Raw genomic sequence first — 23,425 nt, 5'->3', positions numbered from 1 at the left:
ATTGCCCCTGAGGCAACGAGGAATGGCTAAAGATTTCTGCCAGTACTCCATAACAAACATTAACTAAAAGTGTTTGATAAATGCATTCTATTTGCTTTTTTAAAAATCACAAAGTGAGAGATTTTTTTTTATTTAAATGAGCATTATGTTAATGTTTTAAATGTCATGGCATAGGATCAGATAGCTTCAAAGTAAATTATATTTTGAAATGTACAATCCCTTAAACACTGTGTCCTGATCTTGAACTAATAACTACTGAGATCTCAAGTCTACTGCATAATAAGACAAACAGCACCATTTAGAAAATGTCTTTTTATTGCAAGTATTCTTAATGCTTTGATGTTTTGTACAGATTTTCATATTTACAGTGATAATTAGTATTCCTCTAATAAATAGTACAACTGAAAGTCATTCTCTAGCCTACATGTTTAAATACTGCACGTGCAAAGTATGTATAATATGTGCTTGTCCAATAGATATGCTGTCTTAGTAGCTATTTACAATGTTACATAAGAAACAAATGTGGGATCCAACCACCATGCTACTAAAGAGACACTGTGCGTTTCCCCTCCAAAACAAACCATCCACTTCAGTGATGGAGTCATGCAATCATTCTACTGGGGTGAAGACAGTTTAATTACAGCATCACTGCAATAACAGTATCCATCCCCAAAAAAAACAAAAACCATCAAATAAAATTTTAATTATTTCTAAATAAGAAATTCGTGATAAAACAGTTTTCCAATTAACCACTACATAACAGTAGTGTCTAGTTCTTTTTTGGTAGGAAATTTCCACCAGTGCTGTAACGTTTTCAAAAATAATAGTAAAAGAAAAAAAGCATTTTGATGAAAAACTAAACCAGCGTGACCTACTGTACAAGTTTGTTTAGGCTGCTTTTGCAGCAGTGCTCTTTATGAAGTCTCCAGGGTGCGATAGTAATAAATCATCTGTGAATGAAACCTTTTACACGTTTAAAATCACTTTGTCTGCCATAGGCAAGAAATCTGTTCCTATAAATACACCGTTTAATTATGTGTTCACATTGCAAGTGCTGCTCTGCCAGAAGTGTAGGTAGAGCAAAGTCAACCTATACATTATACATATCCTCATATTTGAACATTCAATATCAATATATTTTCCACATATTGTGAATATAACGCTGAGTCCTGCCTGACAGCACATTCCCATGAGTGTGCAGAGAGGGAGAAACACGCAAACACCGTGACGAGACAAGAGCACGGCCAGTGTGATGTTACTTCACCTCTAGATGGCACTATTGCACAAACCTACAACCTTCTGCATCGTTTCACTGGAATGGATGACAGGTACAGTGCAAAAACAATAACAGGAACAAACTGAGTCCGATATGATATACATATTTATGCCAAAAAAAAAATGCCCGTTTGATCTCGTGTTTCCATGTAGGAACAGGGAAAAATGTCTATATTGTGTTGTCTGGTTCACCTCGGCAGAGTTCTATGGCTTTGGCAGGAGGGTTGAGAGGAAACAGAAAGGGCCTTTACCGCCTGCACCTGGCATGTTTGTGATGAAGCAGCCGCCTCTACTCCTGCTGAGCCTCCTCCCTGTACCTCTGAACCCGAGTGAGCAGAGAGCACCGACGGTCATGCACACACACAGATACTGTACACTTCAACAGACACTGGAGACATTTCAGACATGGGTTACAGTATTTACAGAAGACACTGACTTGATCGCATGCACTTGATAATAGGGGTGTTTCTGACCCCTGGGGGGAGTCAGTGCAGGAGTTCAGAGCTGTCCTCGGTGGGAGAGGAACCGTCAAATTATTCAGTGCTGTGAGAATGTTTGTACATCGCCTTAGAGAGTTTGTTTTGCCTCCGAATTATTTAAGAGTGGCACGATTTGACTTCTATCGCTGTAGTCATAAAATATAGTCTTCATTATGGTGAGTACTTGAGTCAGTGAGTCAGTGACATGTTTTTCTTCCACACAAGTTGGGTTCTAGCCTTGAAGCTGCATTTAATGTGCACATGATTACATTTTTCTTATTCTGTCTATTCTGCAGCCAAAGGGCTGCAACTTAAAACTGTTATTAGTATCAATTAATTTGCAGATTTTTTTCTTCAAGCGGTCAGAAGGTGTGATCTAAAACTGTCATGTCCAGGGAAATTTCCCAGGATCAAACAGATACAGAGAGCATTATGCATCTTTAAAGAACAGAAATAAAGATCTAGTTATCTAAAACAAGAGTACGAGTGGACTCTTTTAGTTACTCTTGCTGTGAAAAGTAATTAAAATCAATAAGGATTTTTTAAAAATAGTTTATAAATCAGAAGATTTATAACTCAGCGGACTCTGTACAGTTTTGGTTCTGCAGATAATCCAGTCATGTGTGACTGGATTAAGATTAAAATAATGCAAGCTACTTTCAGCTGCTCCCTTAATCACAAGGTGTCACTGCAGCAGGTAGCTCTACATGTTCGATTTGTCAGTTTTTCCATAATGGATGCTCCTCCTGACGCAGCCCTGAAGGGACTCAAACCTCCTCCTGGGATCAAACCTGAAAGTTTTTGTTTAGAAGGCAAATAATGCATAAAGCGCTACACTGTGGAGCCACCCAGATTTAAGTTAATACAGCTGAAAAATCTAAGTGTACCTTGTTAATTTTGAAAAACCCTTTGATTTTAATAATATATACCACATTTATGATGATACTAAACTTTTAAATTTGGGTTTTAGAACTGCTCAGCAATTTTTCACAGCATTAAGAAATCTTTAAATTGATGTGGGGTGATTTAAAGGACAAGAAAAAAAACAAAAAACACCCAAAATTCAAATGAAAAAAATCCACCCTGAAACACTTTATCACTCTCTTGGTGGTGACTTGTCTTTGGTTGGTTGTATTCTTCCTAAACGAGTTATGATGACGATGCCACATGATGGTGTCACAGATGTATTTCCAGATCATAAAATCTTGGTTAAATAAGTATTTAAAACAGTGATATGTTAGGGTTAGGTAGCAGTCCCTTGTCATCAAAGAGTAGCAAAAGACATGGTGCTGGAACTCTGACATGAAGCCTGAATGCTTCAACGCCACAAGACATTTTACTTTTAGATTAAAAGGCAAGATTCAAGTTTTCTCAGCTGGAAAAACGTCTCGCCACTCTGATTCTACCACTATCCTCGCTATTTCCACCTACACATTATGACACAGTTGAATGCAATGGATTCACACCTGTATACCACACACACACACACACACACACACACACACACACACACACACACACACACACAGTACCTAGAGCATTGGAGGGTGGATTTTTTTTCTGTAAATAGGACTTTTTCTTCACACTCTGCACACTGTTCACCCAACAGTGTCCAGGAAGAGGAAAAAATAACATATTTCCCAATGTTCTCTGTTCTTTCAAAAGACAAGCCCGGAGTTACCATATAACATTTCAGATGCTTGACTGATTGGCTTCTAGGGCTGATGAACTGATGCCAGCACCTACTAGCCCCCAGAGAGAGTAGTTAGATGGAGTGCTGGAGTATTATAACGTGAGAGAAGCTGTGGCCTGTACAGATCCTCCTGCTTCAGTGGTGGCAAGCTTTGCCATCATCTTTTCTCAGGAGCACTAATAAGAGGGCAAATATTTCCTTCCTTCCTTTCTCTCCTGGGAGCCAGACTGCAGCCCTGATAGCTCGTGAGTCTTCTGGTGGGTGACAGATCACTTTCGGCTGCTGGGAAAGCGAACAGCTCTTAACTCCTGCATCGTTGTCGGATTTTTTATTTATTTTTTATTACACCAGGGAAACAGAGACAACAGTATGTTATGTGTAATGTCAGCCCTTGAGTGTCCCTGTCAGAGTAAAGGGGGAGGAGTCCTGCGCGACTCCTCATGCTGGCTTCATGGTTTTATTGGACGTCGGGTGGAGACGTGGCCCTCGTTCAAAAACACTAAAAACAATTTTAAAAACAGATTTCGTTGATTATTTCGAGCGTTGCTCCTTGCAGTTCTTTTCCAATCAACAGGGACACGACCTCACCCATTGGCATGCACATGCAGGCTGGCTTGTTTCCAGCTCACAGTGGGCACAGCTACTCCATGCCATTCCTCAGCATCTGATTGGCTGCGATGAGCATGACACTGATGATGAATGCCATGGCAAAGGCGCAGATGAGGCTCTTCCTCACGCACGTCTGACGGTTCTTCTTTGAGGGGTGAACTGAAAGAGATGTGAGAAGCGGACAAACACAAATGAAGGACATAAATAAAAAATAAGCAGATTTAAATGATGGTACCACTTTTGCTTCTAATAAGACTCTGGATAAATCATTTATTGTGCCCAGACAACGATAATGAAGAAAAACAGAGGGCTCACTGACACACATCAGACTTTCAATGGTTTATTTTGCTGTGAAGTGTTACTTTTTCAGCTCATTGGTCAACACTTCTCTCCCAGGAAAGATTAATGCCATTCAAAGCTGAATAGTATTACAAAGTGCCCTAAGATGCTTAAAATGTAAGTCTTGCTCTGTTGTCTTTTTTGTGGTTTGGTGTCGAGGATAAGAACTCAGCTTGGACCAAGAGCAAAGGATGGTCCCACGTGGAAAGAGTCCGGATTATTAGAGGGCAGATGTTGAATTCTGGGGCTTGGAGGAAAAAGATCTGAATATGAGCACACCCACGCACAAGAAGCATTCAGGATATTGGCTTTTCCTTCTTTTTTTCATCTTCCTCGCTGGTCGCCTTGCCTCCGTTCCTTTCTTCCTCATTTCCTACCTCATTCCTTCCACTCCTGGTTTGCTATGTGTCCCTCCCTTTCTCACTTCCTTGTTTCCTAACCATCTTCATCTTTTCCTCATATCCGTACCATCTTCATCGGCTAACAAACAAAAGATTTCCCAGCTTGACCCCAGAAGGACACACAAATCCTTTGTGGGTTGCATGAATATTTAATTTGGAAAAATCTGCCAAATCAAATATGTGGTGACTCCTGAATAAGAGAGCAGCCAGTGGTAGCTTCTTCATCTCTCTCTCCATCCCTTCCTTCCTTCCGATCTTCTTCCCTTCTTTGTTTCCTTCCCTTCTTTCTTGAAGCCTTTCTTCTTTAATTTTTTTTACGTCTTCGTCCATTACTTCAGTCTCTTTGTGAGCTTCCTTGTTTTTGTGCCCTCTCCCTTCCCTTCATTCCCATCTCTAGCATTAATTTCCTTCCTGTCTCCCCACCTTCCACATTTCCTTCCCAGCTTCCTCCGTTAACTTATAACTTATTAACAAACCTACTTCGAATTGGGTTCAGCACATAAATATAATTTATTGTGAAATGTTTTACTATAGCCGAGAACAAAAGAAATAACCCTGAGGTGTGATCTCCCATAGGCCATGACAAGGAGAATTATTGCTCTGGATCCCAGCTGAAAGAAGCAACAGAGAGGCCCACTAAGCCACAACTCAGCGGTCCAGACATCACAGCAACAGCCAAATTTCACAAAACAGAGCCCAATTAGTCTAGCGGCTTTAAAGTGATAGGAGAATCTTTAAGCTAAAGATTGGATTATTTAAATAAATAGCATGTATTCTAACATTTCCTTTTAACTCTGTCAAACAGGCTCGCTGTACCTCGTTATATATCAACTCTTTTCCTGAAGCACCTTTAAATAACTCCTTTACATGAGATATTCAGATAAAACCAGCAGAAACGGGTCAGTAAAACCCAAAGAAAAGTACAGAACATGGACTGGAGGAGAAAAACAGATTTTTAAAAAAAAGTATTTTTAATGATTTCACCTATTGTGCAGCTTACCAGAGGGGAGTTTCAGAGCTCGGGGGCTCAGACTGAAAAACCCACCCAGTCACCTTTAGTCAGGAACACCAGATTCATGGCTAATATAGTCTAATACATGCAAAAAAATCCTAATTACCTTCTCAAAGGTAATAATTTTCTTTTCTTTCTTTCATTTTAATTGAAACTGTCTGAAAGGTAGTGATTCGACTCTTGAGCCATTTGAAAGCTGCAGTTTGTGCTGTTTTTTAACCGCATCACACTGAGAGAAGGTTTTAATATTTTTTCTACTCATTCACATAAACAGGAAGGAAGAGTATTATTGTATAATAATGAGCAGTGAGGGGGTATAATGTGTTTGGGGGAGATTTCTGTATTTCATCGAAAAACCTCAAACTCAGGATTTTAAAATCTCGTCTCCATAAACCCTGAGTTTAGACTAAAGGACAGGATGCTGAACTGAAGGTCATGAAATGGGATTTCAAACTGACACACATTTTCACAACAGCAGGCCAGGTTTTTACTTCTGGCTCGATCAATTTCTTTCCCTGACCAGTTATTTAGCAGCTCATCCTCCCTGCAGTGAGTGAAATGATTTTCCGGGCCACAGTAATTAGGGAGGCTGAGCCAAAGACCTGCAGACACACGGCACTATTCTTAACTTTCACACAAAAAAGTCATCAAAAATGCTTCTTGAGTGCTGCTCCAAAGAAAATGTGGAATGTGGGACAGAAAAGGCTGCATCATTTTTGGCTGAGGTGGTTTCATTACTTGGCAATTTTGAGCTGAATAATTATTTTCCAGGCTTTCAAATTTATATAAAACTTGTCATTTTATCCACATCTTAGACCACAAACTGAAATGCCAAGGTTACATAACCCAACACTGGGTGAGTGAAGAGTCTAAATGTGGTTTGCTCCTTGTACACAAACAATTTAGGGTAGTTTTCTAAGAACAGATCTTTTGGCTGCTTCTTTTGAGGAACAGCATGCTGACACCGACAGTTACTCACATTCACAGTGTCATCTGTTAGACATTTGTGTCACATAGATGGAAATTAAGGAGCTGGTAGAGAAATCACTCTCCGCTCAGTATTACCCTCCATAAACCTGTTTCCCTAAATCTTAATCTACTGCTGACACAACATGAAAGTCTTCATCTGTTACAAAACAGCGCTGCTGGCAGGTGAAATGATCTTTAATTGTTTTGCAGTTTCAGTGGAGAAGTGCACCATGAGTCTTCAGACAGCTAAATCTTCCTGTTTCCCATTTTTTCACGACTTCCACCATCTCTCTAAGCTACTATTTCTTAAAGACATTTTGGACAGTGGAAATTGCAAGCTGGAAGTGCTTTTAAATCTTTTTCATAGCCTTCCCCGGCTTTGTAGTCATAAATTTGCTTTCTTTTAAGTTCTTCTTCTTATTCAGAGGAGCCTGTGATTGTTGAATGTTACCACAACGTCTGAAGGCAGTTTATCCCCAACCAGCTCCAAACAAGTCAATTAAATCTTATGGCGTTAATAGAGTTCAGGGACTTTACACATGTCACAATTTTTGTTAAATCAGTTTCGTTTAAAGTCTTGCTTAAACAAAATCTGCCCAATCTTTCACATACATCTCTGAGGATGAGCTAGCAGGGTACAAATGGAAAGAACATGTGTTCAGCTGCTGGACTGAAGATGGGAGGAGAGTTGTGGTCTAGACAATCGTTCTAAGTCCAGTCAACTGAATCCAATGTCGGCCTCATAAAACACCTCTGCAGCCGCCCAGCCTAATGATACAACTGCCAAATATCCACAGAGGACTTTCTCCGGGCCACTGTGGTCTCAAGGTAATAAAGTGCTCGGTGGCTTAGTGGCTGCTGACTAATGCATTCATCCTTCTGTCCTTATCCAGCGGGGTAACTTTAGCTGACATCCATACTGTGTTGGTTTAATTTATGACACTTCCACTTGTTACTGTTGTGATGCTGATTTCCAAACTGCTATTAAAAGACAATCAAAGAGCATTTGCAGACTATGATGCAGTGATTCTGTATTTGTTTGTATTTGTTCAGCTACTAGCAACATTTCTTCTTGTTCAGTACTGAGAAGAATCAAAATACATTGACTCCTGCAGAAAAGTAAATGTGTGCTTGACTGCTTGTAAACACCATGCATTTTTAATTAAGAAGGTTTAAGAAATATTGAAAAGGTAATAGATTCCCAACCTCATGGCTACAAAAGAACGGTGGTGCAAAAGTATGATTTGTCACAATAAATATTATAAACATATTTGTCACAAATTAAATATGAGCAGGTCAGGCTGTAGGCTGCAGTTGAAGAGTTGAGGTTTAATAAAGCACACAAAATGCTTTAATAATAATAATGGATTGCATTTATATAGCGCTTTTCGGGACCCCTCAAAGCGCTTTACAATACCACTATTCATTCACTCTCACACACTGCTACAGTTGTAGCCACAGCTGGCCTGGGGCGCACTGACAGAGGCGAGGCTGCCATATGGCGCCATCAGCCCTTCTGGCCATCACCAGTAGGCGGTAGGTGAAGTGTCTTGCCCAAGGACACAACGACCGAGACTGTCCGAGCCAGGGGCTCAAACTGGCAACCTTCCGATTACAAGACGAACAGCCAACTCTTGAGCCACAATCGCCCTGAAGCCTTTAGCAGAATCTGTGGTGCAAAATGGTGATAAAGGCATTAAAAAAGGAAAGCGAGTTAAAAGAGAGTTTTGAGGGCTAAACTGGGAATTGCTGCGTAATTTAGTTGCTTTTTAGTTGAACCTGTTAAATGTGTTCCAGGGGGATTTTTCTTTTATGCTGAAAGCAGCAACAACAACGCTGATATTTTGAAAAAGTCAGAAATCACACCTTACATAGCGCAAGTGCACAAACTAACCAGCGTATGCAATATAGAGATTCAATCTATATGCCCTTAAATCTCCACACCTGTGAGGCAGCTGTGACATTCATGGATCGCAGTTGATTTCCACACTTGGAAGTGGCACTCTGGATGGCTGCTGCAGCTCCAGCATGTTTCTCCGCACTTTATGCTATTGGTGCAATTTGTTCAGCAATGAATCAGCGTCTGGTGAACTTCTATAGATCAGTGGTTACATTTTTTTCCAGTTGTTTTTCAGCCTCCCACCATATTGATCCAGAACGAGGAAAAGCCAGAGGGAAATCAACTGCCTCTTGTGCTACCTCATATATCAGAAAGCTGAAGTAATAAGCACAAGTGTAGCATGATGAATCGTATTCAGTATGAATCACACCATGACTTGATGTATCGATTTCTCCATGACTGAGCACTTTTTTGGTGTCCCTGTGTGGCAGGTGGTACTTGAAGACCTTGGGCTCAATAGATTCTGCAGTGGGCAGCCTTAATCATAAACCTAGTAGGGTCATCATGTTGTCATCACTCTACACCAGTTTTAAGAGCTTGATAAAGTGCTTGTGCAATCTTTGTCCATTCTCAGTGACACCAGTGTTGGCCTAGTAAATCCCTTTTTTATTCACAGGCACGTGTGTTTGTGAGAGACATTAAAGTCTCTTATGCTTCTGAGAGTCATTTTGGTCCACAGAAGAAATATAAACGGCCGTGGCTACAAAGACAAATCTCAACACATTGGAATTTAATTCACACAGTATTAACCTAAGAGACTGATAAGCACAGACTCACTGCATAACGAAGCAGGCTGGGACGCTGCTTTGGGACATGTAGAAGCTGCTGGTGTTATGACTCAGATTTCTGTGCTTCTAAAAGTCATGTTTCTGGTGTTGAAACACAATAGATGCCATTTTTTAATCTGCTTTCAAAACACACATGGAATCAATTAATTTGCACATGCTAAAATGTAACAAGGCTGAATAGACACATGAGTTTAGGTGAGAAACTGGGGAAAAAATTCCAAAACATAACTTTTTATGTGCAGTTTTGAAGAGGCTGAAGCTTTTTTAAGTGGGGAGCAGAAGATAAATACATTCTAGTAACAAAGTTTGCTTGAACATATCTCTCGCTTGCAGAGCATCTGTTCAGTTACAGCCAAACAGATGATTATTAACACGATCCCCCCCACATACATGCTTAGAACTGCCTGGCCTGAATGCCGAGTGCTGTGACAAAACACTGCCAAGTTTCATTTCATTTCAAACTGCAAATGTTTTATGCAAATTGAGTCACTTTGTGGTCTGTTTAAAATGTATTTCTCTCAGCACCCAAAGCAGAGATGACTGAAAGGGATGATTCATCAAATCTGACTCCAAACCTGGCATTTAAAAAACATTTTAAATGGTTTTGAAAGAAACAATTGCATTTCCTGTTTTTATGATAAGAGTGAAAGTCTTATAATACGCTCTGCTGCTCTGATATCCATGAATCTTGGATGGATCTTGGATAGTTCTGCAGAGTGAATTCATGTATATTTCATCTGTGCCGCTTCTAAACAGGTGACCAGCTGACACCAGTTCCCACGAAAGCCCCCAAATTAATAAATCAGCAGGTGTGCTGTGACTGTGTTGGCTTTAGATCTCAATGAGACAGATCAAATTCTTCCTGACAGAATGGATTACTTTCTCTGTCTCTACCTACACACGACTAGCCCAACACACACACACGCCGGCATATATATATATATATATATCTTCGTGCCTATGTGCAAAGCCAGCTCAGGGAATTCAGCTCACCTCCCTCAAACTCTGTCTGACAGTTGCCAGAGTTTTCCTTTAGGCTTTCTTCCTCATTGATGATGATGTTCTCAATGTCCTTCATGGTGAGGTGGTCACGGAAGGCGCAGAACAGGATGTGTTTCAGCTCCTCCAGGGTGATTCTCTGCATGTCGAACTGAGGGAGAAAGAGATGAGGAGGAGATTTTTAAAAAGAAAGAGACCATTTTCCCTTCACATAAATAAGCTTGCCGTACGTGCCTGGCAGGGTAGTGCGTGACACAATCCTTCCACTAGGAGTTCCACTAGACTGCAAACCTCAATAAAACATTACAAATACAGTCTCTATCGCCCTAAGCTGTGGAGTACAAAAAAGAAAAAAAGAAATCTGAGTAGATTTTTGCTTAGGGCGACTTACAATAAGTGATGTTCCCTGTAAGAAAGGACAAAAAGTTCAAATGAATAAATCACTCTTCATGTTCCAGTACGTCCCTGTACATCTTACAGATGTCACTCCTATACATTTACTTTAATCTGAGCATTGCGTAACGCTGATGCATTGATTAAATTGAATGAGGTAGAGTTATGTTCAAAGAGTGGCTGATTTATGGTTCTGTTTGAGTGTTTACAGACACACCCACTTTTAAACCAGAGGTGTCTGAAGGTCAGATCAAGAAGATCTTGCTGGCGAGCGATGCTTTGCTGGAAAGCAGTGCTTTACTTAGGAGCAGTAGGATAATTTAATTTACTTTTTATTCTGCAACAAGAAAAGCTTCAGAGCTGGACTATGATACAAACCTGACTCATAATGAAATCACAAAGAGCAGTGTGTCCCGAGCCAGTTGCGAGGACAGCGAGTTCCTCTGAATTCGTCTAAACGCTTGTATAAACTCACTGATATTTACTTTCAACAAAGGCAACGTATATTGTTCCTATATTGATGTTGTGTCCATTGTGCACACTGTAGGAATAAAAATTTGGTAACACTTTTAGTTTATAGAGCTACAGAAAAGAATGAATGGATTAAGAAAGTCATGGTAAAAGCAAAATGCATCTGCTTTCAATTCCCAGGTTTCATGTATCAGGATATTACAAAATTATTCTGGTCTTAAATTTTGGTAAGTGCAGCATCAGATTAACAACAGATAACATATTACACCATGTCATTAAGTATTAAGTATATCCTTACTGCCTCCATGGGAATTAAGACATGAGTAGCTGCCAGATGCTGCTATTCAAATTCGCTTTAATTAACTGATCATCAGCAAGTGTGATCACCTCTATAAAAGCAGATATTTTAGCAGTTTGCAGGTTTGGTGGATTCAGGTGTGTGCCAACACAATGCTAACGAGGAAAGATATCAGTAATTACCTTACAAGTAAACTGAAGTCCATCATTCTGCAGTGAGAAAGATTATTTAAGAGCACTGAGTTACAGTCGTTCAGTCTTAGTTATGCTTGATCTCACCACTGCCTTTCGACACTCTTGATTATGATATTTTAATCCAAAGCCTTCATAACTGCTTTTCATCATATCTAAGGACCAGAACATTTTATGTTTCAATTCAATTCAAAAATTGAGGGGTTCCGCAAGGGTCAATTCTTGGTCTGCTACTCTTTAAACTTTACACACTCGCACTTTGTACTATCATAAAGAAATCATAATATATCTTACCATTCTTATGCAGAGGATATTTATCTGTATCAATCTATAAAATGCACATTATATGCATAGATTTTTTTGTCAGTGTACTATTTCATGTAGAAGAGTGTGAGCTCTCTACTCTGGAGGAGTACTCTGTTTTGACGGTCTCTCTGTAGCTCTGCAGAAACCAGAAATATTTGTTGTTGTTCCAAAAATGCGTTCATTTTTATCCCCCCCCCCCCTCCACACACACACACACACACACACACACACACACACACACACACTTCAAAACATATTGAAAGTTTGAAAATTCTCATCTCAAACTGGGAAAATGGTCCACGCATTCATTTCAAACAGGTTAGACTACTTTACTCAGTGGTTATCACCTTTGCCACTGTTGTCAAATACCATGGCCTTGAACACATCAGGTGGTTAGGCCTTTTCTCTGTTATCTGTATTACACACTCACCGCGGTACCCAGGACATGCATGGATGGGAACTGCCCCAGTATGACCCTGAAGTTGATAAGCTGTGTAACAACAGCTGAGCCAAATCAGTGGAGCATAAAAAGCTACGACAGGCAGAAGCACAAGGAGATCTAGGAAGTCAACGTTAACGGGACACCAGCTCTGTCTTCATTAAAATAGTAGCAATAACAACAATGATAACAGTGAAATAATTGCAAAAGTTCCACTGTTATCTTTATAAACCTAAAAAAATTAAGCAGAAAACTCTGTTATATTAAACCAACCAAATATTAAAAAAAAAACTTAATTAACATAAATAATTAATAACAAAATACAACATCGGCCCAAGTCATTCTATTACAAAATAATTTCATTTTGCCTGCTCTGTGGCCTCATATGTGTTAGTATGGAGTGCACAAATTCAAACTGTGACACTAGTACAGTAAAATGACCAAATATGACACATCAATTTGTAATAAACATATAATCTTTTTAGATAAGGAATCATGTCTCATCAAGTCTCATGAGCTGAATGAGTGTTAATCCTGGTCTCCTGTTTTTTTTTTTGAATTTATGAGACCGAACAGTGCAGAGGGATAGACAGGAAAGTGGGGAGAGAGTGAATGACCTCGGGCTACAGCAGTCCCCGATCTGTCTTCTTTAATGCAGACCTGCTAGTGAAGAGAGAGTGAAGTATGTGCGTGAGGAAACAATAAGGTTCAAATACCTGGTGATATCAAAAATATGCAATCAACAATGATCCCATTCTTTTAACAAAAACAGGAAATAAGATGATGGAAAATACAACATCAATACGCATTTACATAAAAAAGAAATGTAAATGCATATTCACATTTTTGATGATCATAAAAGGCTCTCACTGAACATGTTGTTTTTGAAACTTTGTGAACGAGGTGAGAAACACCACATCTCTCTCTGCTATACAAATACAGTTTTTATTATTAACATAATTATTAGTATAAACAGAAAGGTTTCCATTCTGGTTCAGTCAAGCAACTCCAGAGAGCTTCTTCACAGACCATATATATATATATATATATCTACATCTATCTATGTATCTATCTATTCATTCATATAGAGTTTATATGATTTACTAAATTTATCCAGCTTCTCAACACATTTGATCTCAGTTTACAAACACCAAATCCAGATTGTGTTTGGTGCACTCGGTGATATTATGATGAATGACACTCGTCCAGAGAGTGAAGGGTAACATTCACTGGACTTTCTGGCAAGCCCACTGCATAAATCCCACTTGGACACTTACCATCGATGAGATTTGTTATCGCTCAGCCTTCTCAGAGTGAGCTAATGAACACTCGCACCAATCACACCTCAAATGTTAATCAGCCTTCATGAAGATTCATTATCAGAGGTAATTAAAATTTTGGGTCAATGTTTCGTCTTTTGTTTGCCGGCTCATTAATCAAAGGTGAACGTAAATGTAAATGTTGGCAAGACAAAAGTAAAATAAAGTTATGCAACAATAGACTAATAAATCACATACATTGTGAAATGTAATTTAAAAGCAGGTACAGTTAATCCAGTGGAAATGTAAATATAACAGTGACAGAAAACATAAACCCATAAAAAGAAGGTACAGTTACTAAATATTTCCCCTGAAACCACCAGTACAACTAAAGGTTTATACCAATACAACAACTGATACTTCAATATTCTTCAGTTATTTGATTTTCTTCATTTTACTGCATTTTTGTGAAAAGACAGAAGGAGCAACACGATGCATCACCTGGTTGAACAGGTGACCCATGCTGTGCAGGCTTTAGTCCTTAGTGCTGCACTGCAGGTTCGAGGTTGCTCCAGGTGCTTTTCTATGTGCCATTCCCCCTCACATACAACCCATCTGCCTTTCTACTCTATACTGTGTAAAAAAAAAACTGATAAAAAAAGAAAATAATAAAATTTATCAATCATTTAAAAGAATAACACAGTAAGCAGAAAAAACTATGATGACCACTGAAACTCAAACACTGACTCCTTGTTGACCACCAAACTCAAAGTTTTCTACATTAGTATTGAACATACTTTTCAGATAATAAAGAGCCCCACAGTTCAGTATTGACAAACATAAACAAACACAAACTTTTTGTGAGACTAAATAGAGTATGGCATTAGTTTAGGCAGGAAACAAAGTCGAGCTCAGCCCATAATCCCAGCCGTTCAGCTAATACTCTTCCAAGCAACCAACTAGTGAATCTCAAACAGAGCCATGCATCTGCAAGCCTCTTCACAACCCATCATTCTCCTTTGTATGTGTTAGACTTGATCATTTTCATGCGCCTGCTCTCTTCAGGACACTGCTGCTGCTGTGGTCCTAACTGGAAAGCTCATACAGCAACAATCTCACATCAGCCACCATGTACAGCAGCATAAAAAGATGTTTTGCCTCCTGTTTCAGAAATGGATGCGATGTTTCACAGACTGCAGAGCTCTGTTTATTTCTCCTCGCATCTCCCTCTGGAAAACAGAGAGAGGATCTGTACTAAACAGACAGATCTACCTGGAGTGCCCCTGCAGCATCTGCCACTTAAAGTTACTGCCAACTTTTGTGTTACTTCCCCCCCAAAGGAAAAGGTCGGCAGCCTAATTGTGTTTACCCAACCTTTATGCGGCCTCGCTTCCCAATAAAGACGGCATCGCTGGCACCCATCAAGAGACTGGCAGAACTTCATTTGCCAAGAAAAAGAGGGATGAGCCAGAGGATAGCTCTATTCACAGAGCACTACAGTAGAAGATAAGAAAAAGCCATTTTATTTTCATTTCCCATATCCCACAGACTTTCTCAACCTACATTCACATTCAAGCATGGACTGACCTTTATGGAGAATATGGTGAAAGAAAGGGGAGTAGAAAAGAATTACACACCTGAACCTAAAGTGACTCCCACAGAAAAGACCTTTAGTAGGACACCCAGTGGTTTGTGACCTACAGCTTCATACTGGAGCCCACGCTGGAAACCTTCAGTCTTCTTTGTTACACATTCTCCTAAGAAGTTCAGTCTGAAGTGCAATCACATGCCTCAGGCACAGAGAACTTTAATGGAGACTTTGGAGAAGTTGGAAATGTCACATACTGTTAAGGTCTGCTGTGGTCAAAGCTCAGAAGGAGCCTTGTATTGAAATGAATTGAATCCGTGACAGAGTGATGGGGATAAAACAGATTCACGTGATCATTAAAATCCTGTGATTGAACTGACATTTTCATTGTTGATATTTAAAGAGAAGAAAAATGTCTGGTAACAAATAGCAGGAATGTTACTGTGCCGTTTTGAACTAATCTTTAAAGCATGAACCATTTCTGGTAGGTGCTTTTGGCAAAGTTTTCATAGCTGTTCCAACTCTTGAAAGACATGTTCCTCTTTTGTGTGTCCAAACTGAAGGAACTTAGGGACTACTAAAGTTTGCAGGACCCCGTTTAGACTCTAAGGTAGATATGTGTTGTACAGCACAAGGAGCTTTGGTAAAAGTAAATGAACAGATCAAATATATATAATAAACCTTATGTTGATTGGTCTGGATCCAACATGGACAACTGGCATATTTTTTAAAGCCATGTATGACTGACGGACAAATCCAGGGGTTATTAAACCAATATGTTACACAGGCATTACAATTACATTTTGAACATTTAATTCCTTTTTGAAGGAGAGCAGCTCGGACTTAATGGAGGAAAGACATTCACCAAGGATAGCTTGAAACTCCGTTTTAAGTGTAGCAGCAAAGTCCTCGCGGAGAGCCGAAAGCAGCACCGCTTTGAGAGCGCTGACATCGCTATTGGTGGCGGCCTGGGCCGCAGTCCCCGATTCAGGACGGGTAAAAGGGTAGTCAGGAGAAGCAGGCTGCAGGTGAGGCCAGACCGAGCTTCCTCCTTTAGTCAGCTTTGGTGGCATTTTAGTGAGCAAAATCAAAAAATGAGCTCACCAAAAGCGCTACTCGCACCAAACCGCCATTAGTCGGAAGTCCCTCCCATTTTGAACATTTAAGGGATATACCATAACTGTGACTCCTAAACCTACAAGCCTGTCGCAGGGTTAACAGAGAGACAAACAACATTCACACTGACATTAACCTAACCTCACTATCTGCATGTCGTTGGACTGTGGGAGGAAGCTGGAGTACCCGGAGAGAACCCACGTAGACACATGCAAACTCCACACAGAAGCAGATGGTTGATTTAAACCCAGGACCTTCTTGCTGTGAGGCAACAGTGCTAACCATCCCGCTTCCATGCTGCACCACATACACTGTGTGTGAAAAACCACCTGTTGTGGTTGTCAGGTTTTCCTCTTCTCCAATGCTAAAGTTCAAAGATTTTCAACAAGAACAGATGCAAACTATTTGCAAGAGAGACTGGGTTTGTTTATTATAGCTGGACTCACAGAAGTTTAGGGTCCAGTGTATAATGCTGATAAACTCTTTACAGTGTTGATAACATAAGTCCCACTCCTTTCTGAATTTGATTGGCTTGCGGGAGAAATTGTTCCAAAAGTTTTCAACTGACAAATCTTTGAGTAGAGAAAATGGACACAGGCCCTTACAATCACACCACTAATAATATTACTGCATTGACATAACTTTATACCATTTTAATAAATGCATGAGGTGTCATAAAGACTCAAATAATACAGTTACTTATTAAGAAGTGGACAGGTTATATTTCAAAATGTGGATTTTCTGTTTTTAATATTCTCCTCAATTATTTCATGGGAACAGTGGGTATATTATAACTGTACTATAACATATCTGAGTCACTGTGAGAGCCTTTGATGCAAGGTTTAGAAACACTTTTACTAAAAGAGTCTTGAAGTTCATTAAAACTGTAACTACCATAAAATTCATCAAAATCAGTGTAAGGAGATGCACTGAGATCGTATTTGCCCACACATACAGAAGCACTATCCTTGAATTAAAACCATGAATTTATTGACTTTTTGCAAACTCTTGAATATTTGTTAAGACCGCAAAGTGGATTTGGGATTGTGGAGAAAGCCATGTTCATCTTTACACCCATAAATGAGGCGTACTCAGCTGCTCACACACACAGGCGGTGAGAAGGTGCCAAGAGCCAGCATCCATCCATCTGCTGAGTTCAGCCCTTTGCAGTACAGCCAAATTATAGAGCTACAGATAACATTCTCCACACACTGACGAATCCAATTATATGCATTTGCTAATGTAAATCTAATGCAATGAACTTGCAAGTCCTATTTTTTCCAAATGGTAGAAATATTAATCCATTTAAAACGTGCTGCAGCTGAGGAGGCACATACTTGAACCCTGTTTGATTTGAATGCAGAAGAACATGCTCTATGCTTGTTTTAATGTAAACACTATCTATAGAAATAAGAGATATTTCATTTTTTTCATTTCAGTGTATTGTCAGAGGCTGATTATAAGAAAGTGTGAGGTGGTGGTTTTCCAGGGATCTGACTGCACCAGGGTTTTTGTTGTTTTGGTTTGTTTTTTTGCAGGGCAACATGACAGTAACAGAAACTGATCATGTAATCTGTGGATGCTGTTGTCAAGCTGGAGAAAGGAGAGTTCTGGACTTTGGGGGAGAATTTTACAGAAGCTTGACAGACAAGGCTTCAAATATGTCAAATATGTAATGTGATTTCCAAGTCCGACGAAATGGTTGTAAGTAACAAAAACTTACAGTTGATTAAGACACCTGGCATGGCCTCTATAGTGCAAGATCACACACACGTGCAATACTGAAAGGAGGTTTATACGCAAACAGCTGTGCACGTATGGTGTTCCCAGCTGTGCACTGTCTGCAAAATCAAAACAAAACAAAAAACACTCATCCATTACTCATATATCCAAATCTCAGTATTTTCACGATATCATGTCTGCTTAAAAATATAAATTTTCTAAATCTGAAAATTAAAATACTTGTCCTAATTAGGATGTTCAGAAAAAAAGGCTTACCGTCAAAACATGCATCTAATTAGAATAAAGGGAATAAAGAAAGCATTGAAATTACAGACCTTTAAAATTAAATGTTTTTTCTAAAGTAAATTACAGTTACAGAACACAAATGGAAAAAAAACTGACTCCTGAAAGAAAACAAAAGCAGAGCTGACGACTGAAACTAATAAAGGTCAGAGTGTGAGAAAAAGGCAGTTCTCTTGTTAAATGAGGAGCGATTCGGTGTAATCGGGATGACCGGGAGTGATAAAGAAAGAACAAACAAGAGCCGTAGAGTGACAACAAAATCAAAGGTAAGGGAAGTGAGATAGAGGGAGAAGAAGAAAAAGCAAAGAAAGACTGCTGATCCAACTAGTATTAAATGGAAACAGACTCCTCCACTACGGAGTCTGCACAGTTACATCCTTAACAACCAAAACTTGTGATGGTGCACATCTGTTTTATGTTAAATACAGATGAAACTCCACAAACTTACAAGTGTGATTTCTGTGTAATTATTTCAGTGAAGACTAAATCATATGACTTTATAGACGTTTTTGATTAGCGCTTCAATTTATTAATATAAATGCTAATGATGAGGAAACCAAAAAGAAGAAAAGGAGGATTAGAAGTGGAAGCATTTCGTAAATGTTGGATTTATTGTCTGACTGACACTGTAAATAACTAGCTGTGTTTTCAAGCAAGTTCAGCCCCTGATCTTAAAACATCAGTCTGACAGCAGTATATAAATTACTGCAGATGTTATTTGTGAGTTCCACTGGAGAAAAGTGACGGCATCCAAAAGCTGGTTGGTGTATTTCTACCCTGCTCCTTATTAAGAGACCCTTCAACAATCGACATTGTGACTACACACAGGTACACTTGTTGCAGTGTGGGATGGTGCAGTTTGGAAGTGTAAAGTAAAGAGAATAGAAATCTTCACTAACACTAAGTATGCAACCTGTAAGGCAATTCAGTTTAGTCAATTATTTATGCCCTCCTCTGCTCAACACCCAGGTCTAACATGCACACATTCTCTTCCCTGTTAAAATGAATGCTCAGCGTCTTTATCGATCTCTGCAGCCTATCTGTTTCCGTTAAAAGGCCCAAAGCCTTCAGGAGAAATTTATGTCTCCATTACCGCTGCGTCACCAAGCCGTCAAAGGCCAGAAGATTAATTGAGCAAAATAAAACATAACACGTGCCACGAGGGTAACAACAGGCGGGAAAATGAATTGTAGCTCATTTCTGGAACCAGTCATGTAGTGTTTTGAATTTACACAAACATTGGCCACATGATGAAACTGACGAAAATGACTTGCAGTGAGACTCTTATGGGCCACAAAAAGAGTTACTTCTGTCTTGAGGTCTGTAACCTCTACGCTCCAGTGCACATTTCATTATAGCCCCACGACCAACACACGGTAGATTAAAAAACAAAAACAAAAAAACTCATCCTAAGAATTTTTACAGCTTTTTCATATACAAGCAGTAATATCTGATTGAACAGTTGCAGATAAATGTTCATATTAGGCACTTAAAGTCTGCAAATCCTGGCATGATACTTGGATCAGGACAGCAGACTTTAGACAGTTTATTTCACAGACAGTTTGAGGAAAATACGGGAAGAAGGGAAAATGCCTAAGGCCACTTAGAAAGCTACCAATAGCCAATTACTGTTAGTATGATTAATCAAGGTGAGATTACTCCCATTAACCCCTGTACTGGAGCAGACTACAGGAGCAGCCTGAGGGTCACTGCCCTCATTATTGGCTTTCAGTCGATCTATGTGGTGTGCCTCATGTAATTCATTACCTTTTACTGCAGAAGAATGAACAACAGAGGAGACAGCAGGGAAGAGAGATAAAAGATATGAGAATGAAGTACAGCGAGAGACACACAAAGATGAGGAAGAAATGTAAACAACCAAATAAATCGTAAGCACAATTTTACTTGGAGGTGTTGGCATTGAATTGCAGTTCAATAGCTGATAGTACAGATTAAAACATGGTTTAATTAAACCCACGGTGTAGCAGGACCCCTGCTAAAGGACGACTGGTTATATATTGTATTTCTCATCTTAAAGTGGTAGAAAAATCTAATTAAAGCTCGATCCAAACAGAGAAGTTTTCTTATATCGGCTAGTGCAACATAGGCAACTCTAACTTCCATCGAAACCTTCAATTTAAGTTCAGTTTATACAGTTTATAAGGTACTGCAAAATGAAAATTTTGCAGATTGTCACAAAAAATTATTTTGTTTTTTTAGTCTGTAACATGAAAAAAGTTGGAGAAGCACCAATGTAATAATTCTGTATGTATCTGTATGTAATTATGTATGTATGTATGTATATATATGTATATATTGTACTATTCTTAGTTAGCGTATTGTCTGTCTTGTCTTAATGTTGGTTTAAAATGGAGCACTGTAACAAAAAATAATTTCCCCCAGGGATCAATAAAGTATTCTGATTCTGATTCTGATTCTGATTAATTCCCCAAAGAAAACATTCAACGTCATTGTAGATGCAGGGGAAAGCTGAGAGATCTGTCTACCCACCTGCTTATTTGTGTTGCAGAAATTAAAATCATCTTCAAAGAAATGTCACATAAGGTGTTCTTTTTCAGTATGTCAAGGACTGCATCACCAAGCCTGTACTTAAAAGTCAAGGGGAAATGTTAATTCATGCAGTATTGTGAGTTTGGCTAGTAAAAACGCCTGAACTCTGACTATTTTGTGTAAATAAATAAATAAATAAATAAAGAAGGTTTTGTGAATGGGGTGCAAATCTTTTGAAGTCCTATACATCCATATTCACTCTTCATCCTTTCTGTCTGCAGGCCTGATGGGACTTTGAAGTACAGCGCTATGAAATGATGAATAGTGGGAAACAGACCTATGTCTTTTTGATTACATTTAGCTGACAAATGATTTTCTCCATATATATCTAAATAGGGCTATACGCTGTGATTGCTTGGTAGATAAAAATGAATAAGATCGCCTCAAGTAAATCAGTGTCAGTGTAATGTAGTCAAAGAAATTTATTCTGATTGGCAGACACATCATTAAAATTCTGGACACTCAATAACACAAATGCTCCTCCACAGTGTGTGTGTGTGTGTGTGTGTGTGTGTGTGTGTGTGTGTGTGTGTGTGTGTGCACATGCAATTTTGTGCATATTTTAAGTCAAGCAATTGTGCAGAAAATACAGTGATGTGGTGCTGACACTTCTCAGAGCTGCATCGTGGATGAGAAAGAGCTGTAATGAAGTGAATCACTGAAGGAGCCAAGCTGACTCACACGCAATTAAAGCTACATGGAACATAAGGAGCGTGAGTTAGGATGAAGGAAAAGGAACAAAAATGTCATAGTGTACACAAAAAAAAAAAAAAACACGAGGCTCCAAATGATGAAGGGAGCAGGCAGAGGCAGGAATCAAATTAAGAGTTGAAGCAGGAGGCCTGAGGGTGCTTGCTGCTGCTTTTCCACGAGCAGCAAAACTTCAAACAGCAGCTTTCTTGTTTCAGAGCTAAGAGAAGAAAAGTTATCAGCCTGACTCAACAGTACAGTAGCAATATAGTGTTCATCACGAACAGCATGGATGTAGATACAGTAAGTTTAAGGCTTTAAAGTTTTACTACTATTAATGGTCGTACTGATACAGCGTATTCTATGTTATATATTTCTGTTAACCAATAAATAAAGTCATAATCCTACTGCAACCTGCCACTTTATAATCAATAGCAACATGAGGTGAGGTGTCTCGAGAAAAGTGTCAGCGTTCCCAAAGATTACGTAAAAAGAAAAATGAAAACAGCCAACAAACAATAAAACCAATGTGCCAACTACAGATGGAAGCAGCCCCTCTGACATGATGCATTCTGTTGTCCTTAGGAGACGGATGTGACAATTTTAGAAATGAAGATGGAGTGCTAACTTATTAACACTTGGTTAATAAGCGGCATCCAAAGACTGTATAACTGGATCACACAGACACTAATACCTGCTAATAAGTGCCAAGTAGCAGACTAAAATAACACAAACCAAAATTGGAACACTGATGTGTAGCTTACAGCCCAAAAAAGAAGTCAGCAAATTATCAGGTAATTAAAAAACACTCTAAAAGGCACCAACAGCCCAAAGACAGTTGAAAGGTTCAGTTCAGTTGTGTGTATGTGTATTTTGGAATGAATGTGAGGCCATGTGGTTGATTATGTGTGTGTATATGTTTGTTGCATACACTTATCTTTAATGTGTAGCTTTTATTACTTGTATACTTTTATACCTGTTATTAATCTCTGGCTCGCTTCCACAGCGTGTCTTTTCTCCCATCTTCTGTCTCTCTCCCCAACCAGTCGTGGCAGATGGCCCCGCCCCTCACTGAGCCTGGTTCTGCTGGAGGTTTCTTCCTGTTAAAAGGGCGTTTTTCTTCCCCACTGTTGCCAAAGTGCTTGCTCATAGAGGCTCATATGATTGTTGGGTTTTCTCTGTATCTATTATTGTAGGGTCTACCTTACAATATAAAGCGCCTTGAGGCGACTGTTGTTGTGATTTGGCGCTGTTTAAATTAAATTGAATTGAATTGAAATTGAATTATTCAAACTGTGAAGCACTAATTCTATGAAAGAAGCCTTCTATGTCCACTGTGAGCGACCATCTTTGAACAGAGGCGGTGGTTTACTACACCAACTCTCTGCCATCTATAATCCAGTTTTGAGATCCCTCCCCAGACGCCTTAACGCCCACTCACATCCTGGGCCATCTGACCTCAGGAAATCGCATGATAAGGTGGGGCCAGGTTTCACAATGAGCTCACCCGAAACTCTGGCTGATTGGGACCCACACCCAGTTTCACACCTTGGCTCAGGCGATTAGAGGATCATCAGGGGGTCCTTTGTCCCTCTGTGGGGGGATACTCCCACT

The 23,425-nt window shown here is 39.4% G+C and overlaps 1 protein-coding gene across 4 annotated transcripts in view; it reads right to left on the bottom strand.

Moving 5' to 3' along the window:
- Nucleotides 1-307: 307 nt before the first annotated feature.
- The window catches only part of caln1 (calneuron 1), a 58,200-nt gene continuing 35,082 nt past the window's right edge, over nt 308-23,425 (bottom strand). For 3 of the 4 annotated variants that reach the window (XM_012924234.4, XM_012924235.4, XM_004569583.5), the window contains 2 exons: nt 10,459-10,615; nt 308-4,215 (listed from right to left, as the gene is read on the bottom strand). In XM_012924234.4, the coding sequence (XP_012779688.1) occupies nt 4,088-4,215; nt 10,459-10,615 (285 nt within the window). In that variant the 3' untranslated portion in view covers nt 308-4,087. The remainder of the gene's footprint in view (nt 4,216-10,458; nt 10,616-23,425) is intronic. The other variant, XR_191704.5, reaches the window with a different exon arrangement.

This window comes from Maylandia zebra, linkage group LG14, assembly GCF_041146795.1.
Source record: "Maylandia zebra isolate NMK-2024a linkage group LG14, Mzebra_GT3a, whole genome shotgun sequence".
Taxonomy (NCBI): domain Eukaryota; kingdom Metazoa; phylum Chordata; class Actinopteri; order Cichliformes; family Cichlidae; genus Maylandia; species Maylandia zebra.
This window is presented reverse-complemented; position numbering and strand designations above follow the sequence as displayed.